This window comes from Neoarius graeffei, chromosome 25 (assembly GCF_027579695.1).
Source record: "Neoarius graeffei isolate fNeoGra1 chromosome 25, fNeoGra1.pri, whole genome shotgun sequence".
NCBI lineage: Eukaryota > Metazoa > Chordata > Actinopteri > Siluriformes > Ariidae > Neoarius > Neoarius graeffei.
The window spans coordinates 17,627,172-17,639,661 of record NC_083593.1 but is presented as its reverse complement, the minus strand read 5'-3'; the positions used below and the strand labels follow the sequence as shown (position 1 = coordinate 17,639,661).

General features: G+C 42.1%; 1 protein-coding gene across 2 annotated transcripts in view; it reads right to left on the bottom strand.

Moving 5' to 3' along the window:
- Positions 1-12,490, bottom strand: part of bach1b (BTB and CNC homology 1, basic leucine zipper transcription factor 1 b) — an 81,530-nt gene that overhangs the window by 36,542 nt on the left and 32,498 nt on the right. For both annotated transcript variants that reach the window (XM_060908398.1, XM_060908397.1), the window contains exons 2-3: positions 6,491-6,767; positions 4,245-5,405 (exon numbers count right to left, since the gene is read on the bottom strand). In XM_060908398.1, the coding sequence (XP_060764381.1) occupies positions 4,245-5,405; positions 6,491-6,742 (1,413 nt within the window). In that variant the 5' untranslated portion in view covers positions 6,743-6,767. The remainder of the gene's footprint in view (positions 1-4,244; positions 5,406-6,490; positions 6,768-12,490) is intronic.

Sequence of the window (12,490 nt, the reverse complement as noted above, 5' to 3'; positions counted from 1 at the left end):
ACTACAAACATTACATGAAGCATACAAAGACAGTGTAATTCATCATACACATTATCTGTAAAAACCATGCACAATGTTCACTTCATACATACTAGATTTTCATAAAAAATTTGTATGAGGAAAATGCAAAAGGGGCCACTTTCAGGAGTAAATCATACATGGCATATATATATTTATTTATAAATCCTTATAAGGATTTATCCTTATATTTATAAGGATTTACTACTAAGACAGTGGTAAATTCTTATAAGTTCTTTACTGTTTTTTTTCATATGGGTTCCCAGAAGCCTCTGCGCAAAGAAATAACATGTATTGTTTGCTAAATTCTGACAACTGCAGCAGGCCGTGGTAGCTCCATCTTCTTAGTGGATGTTACTGACTGCTCGTCTTTATTTTGAGTGACTGATATAACTTTAATTATCTTAAAGAGCACAGAGAACAACGAGTTCTTCCAAGGTTAAAGACAAATTAACAATATTAACAGATGAGTTAAATAATTAGTGTCTTGCAAAAGTATTCATCCCCCTTGGTGTTTATCCTGTTTTGTCGCATTACAAGCTGGAATTAAAATGGATTTTTGGAGGGGTAGCACCATTTGATTTACACAGCATGCCTACCGCTTTAAAGGGGCAAATTGTTGTTTTATTGTGACACAAACAATAATTAAGATGAAAAAACAGAAATCTGGAGTGTGCATAGCTATAGACCCCTTTCACTGACGTCACCCGAAACCGGAAGTAAACAGACCCTGCGCCATTTTGGAAGACCAACAAACTCGTGATAAGGGGATAATAACGGCAGCGGTATGTGAACCCACGAGAATAAAGTGGAGTGGCAAACGACTTAAACAAACAAATCTGAGCTGTTTTATTTATGATTTATTGGCCCAACAGTAGACTTGAAAGAAACCTGTGTGACACTTGGCAAAAAACTGTGGATATAATGGATAAGTCTGTGCATGATCCGCGGACACTTTGAGGTAAGCAAACGCAAGAAATTCAGATTTAAAACATGCGAAATTGGCCCCAAGTTGATAACTGTATGAGGAGCAAGCCTCCCAGACTTCTACAATTTAATAATAATAATAATTTAGCATGGTTTGGGGCTTGCTCGCTGCTGCCAGGTTGGTTGTTGAGTAGCCTGACTTTTTTTTTTTTTTCTTGCGTGTGGTATCATTGTTGATGCGAGGTTGTTTTTTGAACATGCCAATGCGGACACGATTTCCCCTGATGAGTTATGACTTCAGACGCGATGCGTGTGTGGAGGTGTGGAGTCCGTGTGATATGTGCGTAAGATAGGCTTCTCATGTGTTTGGAGATCCGCGCTCCGAGACAAGCGCAAGGCTTCTCATGTGTTTGGAGATCCGCGCTCCGAGACAAGCGCAAGCACCCCAAGGGAAAAAAAGGGACCCCCCGAAAATATCGGCATAGTTCGAACACTGAGTGTAGGCACTGGGTGTAAACAACAAATAGTTTACAATGTCTGGGTAGCAAACAGATGGCAGAATTGGTGTCCGGTCCTCCTTATGTTTCCATTCTCCCTTGCCGCGAGTCTTATCATATGGGTCAAACCCATCAATCACAGCCAGTTTCTCCACATACCGTGCCCTTTCTGCAGCTGGTAATGTACTCACATAACCAGAATTATCATCCATCGTGTCACTTTACTCTCGCTCGTACTTTGTTTTATATTGAGAGTGCATGTACTTGGTCTTCCAATATGGCGCCTAACAAAATCTCGCGGCGCGGTGACGTCATGTGAAAGGGGTCTATTCACCCCCTTTCGTATGAAACCCCTAAATAAGAGCTGATCCAACCAATTCACTTCATAAGTCACATCATTAGTTGATTAAGAGCCACCTGTGTGCAATCAAAGTGTCACATGATGTCTGTATAAATCAACCTGTTCTGGAAGGACCCTCCCCGTGTCCGAAATCGCTCACTCGTTCACTACTCCCTACTCTCTATATAGGGAATTACTACATAGAGGACTACAGTATATAGCGAGCTCATTGGTAAAATGAAAAAACGCTTTCGGACACTAGTCCGTCGCGCCAGGATTTACGTCATTACTGTCGCACAATTAAAATGTGCCAGATCAGTCAGCTGGTGAGTTTTCAAAATAATAAATATATGCATGCATTTTTGTGATAAATACAGATTATACTGAGCGTATTTCCCACATTAATCAATAGAAAGTACCTGCATCTTTCAGTTTTTTTTTTAAATCAAGGTTGAATACTTTCTTCTTTGCCGCTGCCTTTTATTAATTCAAATTTGAGACTTTTAATTTGATTTCTTTCAGCGCGACCACAATGCATGATAGGATATATTGCTTTGGTTAGTGACCATCAGTTGTACACTACTTTTTGTGATGCATTGTGGGATACTTCGAGTCCACTACATAAAAGGTGTAAATAATCCTCACTAAGGTTTTGGACAGCACTACAAAATGGCGTCTCCACTATATAGTGAGTAGGGAGCAATTTCGGACACAGTCCCTGACTCTACAACACTATTAAGCAAGCAACATGAAAACCAAGGAGCACTCCAAACAAAGTTGTGGAGAAGTATAGATCAGGGTTGGGTCATAAAAAATATCCCAAACTTTGAATATCCCAGGGAGCACCATTAAATCCATTATAGCAAAATGGAAAGAATATGGTGCCACTACAAACCTGACAAGAGAAGGCCGCCCACCAAAACTCACAGACCGGGCAAGGAGGGCGTTAATCAGAGATGCAACAAAGACACCAAAGATAACACTGAAGGAGCTGCAAAGATCCACAGCGGAGATGGGAGTATCTGTCCATAGGACCACTTTAAGCCGTACACTCCACAGAGCGGGGCTTTATGGAAGAGTGGGCAGAAAAAAAGTAATTGCTGAAGAAAACATATTTGGAGTTTGCCCAACAGCATGCGGCAGATTCCTCCAAACACACTGGAGAAGATTCTCTGGTCAAATGAGACTAAAATTGATCTTTTTGGCCATCATGGGAAATGCCATGTGTGGCACAAACCCAACAACCTGAGAACACCATTCCTACAGTGAAGCATGGTGGTGGCAGCATCATGCTGTGGGGATATTTTTCATCTGCAGGGACAGGAAAGCTGGTCAGGACTGAAGGAAAGATGGATGGCACTAAATACAGGGCAATTCTGGAGGAAAACCTGTTTGAGTCGGCCAGAAGTTTGAGACTGGGACGAAGGTTCACATTCCAGGAGGACAATGACCCTAAACATACTGCTAAAGCTACACTGGAGTGGTTTAAAGGGAAACATTTAAATGTCTTGGAATGGCCTAGTCAAAGCCCAGACCTCAATCCAACTGAGAATCTGTCGCATAACTTGAAGATTGCTGTACACCAACGCAACCCATCTAACTTGAAGGAGTTGGAGCAGTTTTGCCTTGAGGAATGGGCAAAAATCCCAGTGGCTAGATGTGCTAAGCTAATAGAGACATACCCCAAAAGACTTGCAGCTGTAATTGCAGCAAAAGGTGGCTCTACAAAGTATTGACTTTGGGGGCGTGAATGCCTATGCACGCTCCAGATTTCTGTTTTTTTCATCTTAATGTTTGTTTGTGTCACAATAAAACAATTTTTGCACCTTTAAAGTGGTAGGCTTGTTGTGGAAATCAAATGGTGCTAACCCCCCAAAAATCCATTTTAATTCCAGCTTGTAATGTGACAAAACAGGACAAACACCAAGGGGGGTGAACCCTTTTGCAAGACACGGGCGCAGGTCAAATGATCGCAACTCATAAGCCACTTTATAAGGTCTTTAAGATGCTCTGTGTGATGTGTTACTGTCAAGGTTTTTGTGAGACAGCACCTGTCATCATGATACATTTGCCCTTGTTGTTCATTTCAGATGTTTCGTCATTAGGAATTTAAGGTTTTGTTGTGTTCCTTCTCACTACATGCAGGTATTTTAAAATTCACTTAGTTTAGTTTTCCAGTGTTGTGTTTCTTGCCTTTTTCTTCTGCAGACTCATAACACTTCAGGTCTGTGTACAAATTCATGTAGTACAACATCTATGGCCATTGTTCATAATGAATAAGGGAAGCTCTGTTTTAGGAGATAGTTAGCCAAATGCCAAGTCTACAGAATCAATGCTGTTTTGGAATCAAAATGCACTGAGAAACAAATCAAGATCACAATTTTAATAATTTTTTTTTTTTTTTGCAGCCCTATATTTGAGCGATAATAGGTCAAGGTATCAGAAATCAGAAAGATGTTTACCAGACTTGCTTGGTCACTGGTGCAAGACTCGCTGTCCCCCTCAGTGTCAAAGCTATCGGAGTCCTCTCCTGAACAAATGGAGGAAACGTAGGAACACTCCGCTGAGCGAGATGCCGCCTCACTGCATCGCACCTGAGCATCCACTGCACCCAAATCCCTGAGAAAGGGACACTCCAACTGTTTGAACCAGTGTAGCTCAGAGCTCTTCGTTGCCACACCTTGGGCACATGTTGAAGCAAGCTCCGAGACACGGGAGCTGCAAATGTCGGGCCAGGCGCTGAGCTGGTTGGCCACCTCCATTTCTACGCTGCTCCTCGGCTCTTTTTTGGAGTTCAGACAAATAGTTCCAGTTCTACAATCAGACACAGTACACTCTTTATCAGAGACCTGCGCAAAAGAGCCTTCAAGCACTTCTCCAGCAGATGGAGGTGGAGGCGGAGGAGGAAAAGAGCCTCCTAGGCTACAGGATGCAGTCACTGGACATATCTGTGGAGATGTCTTCCCTGAGCAAAGATCTGGAGGTGTTTCAATTGGTGATTGCTTTGCTAATGGACAGCAAAAGGACAGGGCATCCTCCTCAGCGATTCCTGTTGAGATCTTCCTAGACACGGTATCTGCAGACTCACATTTTTCAAAGCTGGAGCATGGCAGGCATTTTAGAGTGCAGGTACTCTCACTGTTCTCTGGATTTGTGTCTGTACAAGACTGGACTTTCCCACAAGCGATCTGAAACTTGCGGTATTTTGGACAAAGTGAGGAGTAGTCTGACTCTGCTTCTGCATCCGCCTCAGTCTCTTGATGCGGACTACAGGTTTTCGCTGCCGTCTCACTGGGATTTGAGGAACAGTTCGGTTCCTGATTCTTCAAGGGCTGAGTCGCTGATGCTACATCACCAGGATCATTAGCACAATCATTGTTAAAGCTTGATTCAGCCTTAGCTTTCCAGCATTTGCTCTTGCAGCACTCATTTCTCTGGAAATTCGATGAACCTTTGTTGCTGTCAAAGAACTTGGGCAAGATGAAGTCAAAGCAGGCTTTGTCCAAGTTTTTGAAGCCCAGCAGAGTGGCACAGTTATAGATCTCCAGCACATTCTCTTTGGTGAAAAGTAGTTTTGAGGTGTAGGCAAACTGCAGCAAGGGTTCAAATCCTTCAGTCGTTACCTGGGGATTTAAAAAAAAAAAACATCCACATGTACGCATCAGAATCACTTTTTTAGGACATCTTTTAAAAAGTAATATTCAAAGCAAAGTCAGTTGCAGTCAGCGTTTAGAGTAGTCTGGTTAACACCAGACCATATCACAAGTGAAATATGGTCTGGAATCCGCCTACTGAATTTCTCGTAGGGGAGGTGTGGTTTACGATTGTCAGCGGCCGTTTATTGGACGTTGCGAATGTCTATCATTTGGTGTATACGTAGCCCATGGCCAATCATGGCAGTTGTACCCGGTGACGTAGTTAGAGCGACGAAGAAAGACTGTAACGCCAAACGCTGTTCTTTTTTTTAAACAAACTTTCGCTCTAAACTATTCAGAACAGTGTCTAAAGCTTGATCGAAAGCTCGTCGCCATGTTAAATGTGATCCGTAAACAGTCCCAAATAAACTACAAGCTTCCGTTTGTCGAGTAGTACGCGTCACCGTCTTTCCACCCCTCCCCACTCTCTGATTGGCTCCCTAACTCAGGCGAGCCTTTAGACCAGGGGTGTCAAACTCAAATTCACAGGGGGCCAAAATCAAAATCTGGCATGAAGTCGCGGGCCGAACTCAATATTTGTTCATAGATGGACAGAAATTGTGCATGCACGCACATAATTCTTAAAGCTATACAAATTTCACACTCATTCCCATCATAGATGGTAGGTAGTTCAAATGTGCCTGCGCATATCCTGTTGGGTATGAGTGGGAGATATCACTACTGATCCACTTGCATGTGATGTTACACTGGCCTCGGCCAATTATTCCTAATTCCTGAGGCTCTGACGCACAAAATTTTGTCTTCAAGTCATATTACTCTATATATTAATGGTGCATGTGGGCCGACTGTAATACACATTTGAAATGATCTCGTGGGCCGAATAAAATGACACCGCGGGCCAGATTTGGCCCCCGGGCCTTGAGTTTGACACCTATGCTTTAGACCATAGTTTCCATGCTGTCTTTTCAGATCGGAACGATTGTGCAAAGCAGCATGGGATTTCCCAGGCTACGTTTAGAGGGCATTAGATAGAGAACACAGTATGCACTTACTTCATCAGGTAAATTGATGATGAGTCCCTGGCTTGTGTGGTTGGTCATGCGGGTGCTGAAGTATTCACTGCAGGAAGCAAGAACTGAGCGATGGGCCCTGAAACTGCAGTTCTCTACCACCACCGTCACATCACACAGGAGGTCCTTCTGCCTCTGCTCATCCAGACAGCGTAGTACATGTGTACTGTGCACTGAAGACTGGAACGTAAACTCTGAAGTTTTGCAGCTCGACATTGTCATGCTGAACAACATCTACATCATAGTGAAAGAGGAAATTCTGCATATGAGAGGGGGAAAAACAAAACAAAACACGTGAACGTGTTGGACGTGGAGAGAAAAAAAAAAAAACACCTTGGTCGATAGATATTTAAGACAGCTCGTTATCTTATTGACAGAATGTACAACTGATGGACTTTGACACATACTAGAACATGACAAATAGACTGTAGTCAGAGAACGACAGGGAAAAATATGTGTTTAACCATTTACAGACCATGTGGATTAACTAGTCATAAATGACACATCAATGACAGCGCTCTGGGCAAAACGTACATCCAGTCTTTTTCTGTAGACTTTCTGTCCAAAACACGTTCCACAGACAAACCACATGGACCCCCTAATAAACCGTAGGTTTATTTTATTAACATTAATAACAAAATACTTATATTAATAGAATGAATCCATTCAAATAGGCAAATGTGTTTTCATTTATTGAAACTATAACAGCATTTCGTTCCTATTCACGCACACGCCTAAAAAAAAAAGATTTTAGATTTATTAACAGCAATTTTCTTAGTTTTAATAAAACTTTAGTTGAAGTGATGTTTGTTTGAATTAACTAAGCCTCAGATTAAGAAATTAACAACTTCTTACACACACATTAGTGTGACCAGCACAGTTTCAAATTCATTCAATTCAAGTGACCAGTCTATTATGCTATTACAGATAACAGCTATAACAATTATAATAAAGTAGTCACCATAGGCATTGTGTCTTTGAAAATAAATAAAGAAGAAAGAAACACAGGTCGAGGTGTAATGATCCTGCAGGAAGCGACCACGTTCCTTCAACTTAAACATAACGTGAAAGTATGAACCGACTCATACCCCTTTTCCACCAAATCAGTTCCAGGGCTGGTTCGGGGCCAGTGCTGGTGCTGGTTCACAACTCGTTCAACTTGCGAGCCAGCTGAGAACCAGTTTGCTTTTCCATAGCTCACGGTGCTAAGGGAAGCCACGTCATTACGTCGCTGTATACGTCAGTTACGTTGCTACGTTTGCATAAACCTTGGCGCGAATATCGAAGCAAAAACAACACGGAAGAAGAAGCAGCAGCAACAACAACAACAACAACAATAATAATACTAAATTACTTCGCATTTGTACAGCTGCTGCTTCTCATCACTTAAAAATGGCGATCTTTCGCGGTCTTGTTATTGTTGTTGGTCTTAACAACTCCGCCCCCCCGCTGACGTAAGCGGTTCTTTCCTCTGGCCCAGCAGAGAGTTGGTGCTAGCCTGGAACTGGTTTTTCTGGCCCCAGAGCCAGTTCTTTGTCAGTGGAAACAGAAAACCCGGTTCCAAACTAAGCACTGGCCCCGAACCAGCCCTGGAACTGCTTTGGTGGAAAAGGGGCATCAGAGAGAGAGAGAGAGAGAGAGAGAGACTGTGCAAAAGTATTAGGAGACACCTTATTTCTTTTCGTTCAAACTAGGGATGGCGAAAACAAAAAAAAATCTTGACCGACCACCGAGCCTCATTAGCCGGTTAAAGTCGGTTAACCTATGAGTTTAAACAGGGATGCAAACGGCGCGCCTTTTTCACGACTCGTGCAGATCCGATTTTTTTTTTAGGGGGGGCGTTGGAGTGTCTGAATAATTTCATCAGAGTAAATTCTGTATTAAAATTACTACATAAGCAAATGCCGTTACAGTCCGTGAAAAAGCCGTGAAAAAGTCGGCATCTGCGCCTTTAGTTTGTGTGGAGAGATGTGATCTGCAATAACATGCATTGTTGGCTACAGACCGAAACATACTTTCAGAATGCACTGGCCAAGGCAGGACTAAACTCGATGTGCCTTCTAATAATAAGGCCAAAAAAAAAAAAAAAAAGTGTGTGTTTCCGGTTACATAGATTTCAAAACTAGGGTCGGTAGGCAGGCATTTTTTTTTTGAATTTTTTTTTCAAGATGGCTGCCATAACCTATATTTAGACAGGAATAATTTCACAAAATATAATGAATTTCTTTGCAGGTCACCTGAGTTACCACCTTCTGATGAATCTGATGCAGCATGAGACACCTTTTAACATGAATTTTTCTGTAAATATAACAGCTCAATACACCATGAGAGAGAGAGAGCAGCCCCGCCCCTCTCTGCTCCCTGAGTGGAGCTCGTCGCCTTGGTAACGGTGCAGGGAAAAAAGACACAATATAACAAGCAAAGAGCGCGTTTTCTCTCAGAGTTCCCTCTCCTTGAACAACGCTGATTTACACAGAAACGAAAGGAGCTATTCACAAAATTCTTTCACATTGAGTGCTACAAGGCTCCCATGAACACATTAATGTAATTTCTTTTGTCCCTAGTGTAAAAAATGTGGACACTAGAGCGAGTTAAAAACAAGTGACTTTTCTGATTTTGCAGTAAAAGCGCTGCCACGTTTATAATGTGAGTCTATGAGAGAGCGCGGCTGTCCTCTCCTTACTTTCAGGCTTCTCATTCAAAAACTGTAAATCCTGTCACTCAGGGAGACACTTGTCTTGATTCACACAATGTGTGACTACAACTTTTGAGAAAGTTGTGTGTGTGTAGAGTGAAAATTGTGGCTAAGAAAACAGTTTAAATGAGAAAGTTAGAGCTTTTTTTTTTTCCAAGCTGCCTCCATTCTAAACTCCTGAGCACCACTGGTGTGTAACGCCATAGACACCCATTATAAAGCCTGAATTTCTCCAGATTTGCTCATAGTGTTTGATCGGTGACTGATCAAAAAGTATAGAACCCAGCAAAAAAGTTGAATGCCAGATCCACACAGGAGAATTTTGTCTCCGTTTTCAAGTTTGAATCATGTCTCTAGGTGAAAGACAAAATAAGCGTTATCTCTGCTTCTGTTCCCTCCGACAGCCCCGACACACTACTGCCTCTGCCGAGTGCGCGCGCACACCGCATGTCGGGGCCGCGGATGAGTTACTCTCCCCTGATCAACGCAGTCGGCGGGGAATTTGTGGTTATTATCGGTACAAACAGCGCAAATCACAACTTAAATGAGTGTGGTTCAGTTTGACATTATTGTCAGTCCGTTAGATAAACATTTAATTTTATTAAAATCGAAAATTAATATTTAGAGCCTGTGGGCTACAAAAATAAGTCATAAAAGTAGCCGGCTGGACTGAATTGTGTAGTCGGCTGTATGGCCGGCAGCCGGCGCTTGTGGAAAGCCCTGATTTTCCCAGTGAGTGACACAAACTTCCAGTTCACGCGGTTGGGTTATATGTAAAAGTCACGACTGGGAAAAAAACGAAAAAAAAGTTTAGGGTCGGGCGGTACGGATTAGGGTCGGTCGGGTAACCGGAAACACACATTTTTTTTTTTGCCTAATTAAAAAAAAAAACAATAGTAATTTGTAAGCTAAAAAGCCTGTGTCTACACTTTTTTCTTTTGCCGAGTGGCAGCTGTGTTCAACTGGGGCGGGACATGACTAAATGGGTGTTTCTGATTTGTCAGCTGTCTTTAACTGGGGCGGGAGGGCGGGACATGACTGAATGGATGTTTCTGATTTGTCAGCTGTCGTCCTTACACCCATGGCACACCCCAAGCGTTTACAACACAGAATTCCAGGTTCTCCACTCCAAAATCGGCAGCTTCAAAACGATTTTTTTTTTTTTTTCACCGACAACCAAAAAAAAAAAATTAACTGGTTGACGTTGATTCGGTCAACCACCGGTCAAACGGTCATCGGTTAACATCCCTAGTTCAAACTGTGTTACTGTGTTATAGATTTTTATTTTATGACCTCCATTTTCAAGTCAGGACAAAAACACTTCAGATTTCCAAACAGTTTTTCAGCACAAAATTAAATGTGACAGAAAAGAAATGTTTGTATATCAGTAATGTAAGCAGTAAATTACATAAGAGACCACTATTCAGGCAAAAAAACACCATCATGAAGGCTGCTGGGTTTTGTTTGAAAACTAAGAAAAAGTATGACAAGTCAGAATCTCCAGAGGAATTGTGTCTGGTGTCTTCTGCAAGATTCTCAGAAAAACTTAGCAACTAAAAAACTTCCTTATAAAACTGCACACACTGTATTTGAAACTATTTTTAAGCAAATGGTCAGCACACCAAATACTGATTTTGTTTTATTTATTACTGTTTACTGGTCTTTCTGGTATTTTTTTAAGGTAGACATTTAATTTCATTATTTTCTGAAGGCATCTTTGCATGTGTCGAAGACTTCTGCACAGTACTGTATGTACACACACACACACACACCAGCCATAAAATAAAAAACACTGACAGATTAAATGAATCATATCCATTACATTGTTACAATGGCACCTGTCAAGAGGTGGGATATATTAGGCAGCAAGAGAACAGTCAGTTCTTGAAGTTGATGTGTTGGAAGCAGGAAAAATGGGCAAACATAAGAATCTGATGCCCCTTTTCCACCAAAGCAGTTCCAGGGCTGGTTCGGGGCCAGTGCTTAGTTTGGAACCGGGTTTTCTGTTTCCACTGACAAAGAACTGGCTCTGGGGCCAGAAAAAAACAGTTCCAGGCTAGCACCAACTCTTTGCTGGGCCAGAGGAAAGAACCGCTTACGTCAGCGGGGGGGACGGAGTTCTTAAGACCAACAACAATAACAAGACCGTGAAAGATCGCCATTTTTAAGCGATGAGAGGCAGCAGCTGTACAAATGCGAAGTCATCCATTATTATTATTATTATTATTATTATTGTTGTTGTTGCTGCTGCTATTTCCGTGTTGTTGTTGCTTCGATATTCAGCTGGCTCGCAAGTTGAACGAGTTGTGAACCAGCACCAGCACTGGCCCCGAACCAGCCCTGGAACTGATTTGGTGGAAAAGGGGTATGAGTGACTCTGACAAGGGCCAAACTGTGGTGGCTAGATGACCGGGTCTGACACCTACCTTTCTGTTTTAGACAGTATTAACGTTTTCAGCAGTTTGTGCTACAGTAACTCTTCTGTGGGATTAGACCATATGGGCTTGCCTTTGTGCCCCATGCGAATCTATGACCCTGTCGCCGGTTCACCGGTTGTCCTTCCTTGGATCACTTTTGGTAGGTACTAACCACTGCATACCGGGAACACCCCACAAGATGCACCATTTTGGAGATGCTCAGACCCAGTCATCTCACTATCACAGTTTAGTCCTTGTTAACGCTTTGGAGTCAAGAGTTTCACCAGCGAAGCTCGACAGGTTTAGAATGAGTAGGTCATGTATTGAGATAAATATCTTCACGAGTTTATCATACAAACATATTGACAGAAACTTTATACTTTACACTTTGTGCCCACTGCCAAATAATATTATAGTTTTTAAATTACCTAAATTAGATGAAACATAAAGCTTGTCACCTTACTCAGTCACACCGGAGTCGGAGCGCTGAGCGTCCACTTACGCATTTATAAAAGACTATTCACATGGTAACAGCACGATAATCACTTTCAGTCTTTCGGTTTTGATTGGTTTCTCTTTCGCGGTGGCAACGTCCACTGTAAACAGGATAAAATCTGTCAGCCATAGTTTAGGCTATTTGGAGGTAAAACTTTTTGCGAGATGGCATGTGGATTTTATGCGCTTCAGTTGATTCAAGACAGCAATTCAGTTCAATCTTGAGAACTGTGACACTTATGAGCGGTGCCTTTTTTTTCCCTTCGACTCGATCTAGCTGAAGATCAACTCAAGTAAGTGTAAATATTTATTCTATTTATTATCAGCAGATCGGTTGATGTGCATGCACTGTAGTGCATACACAGGAAACATGAC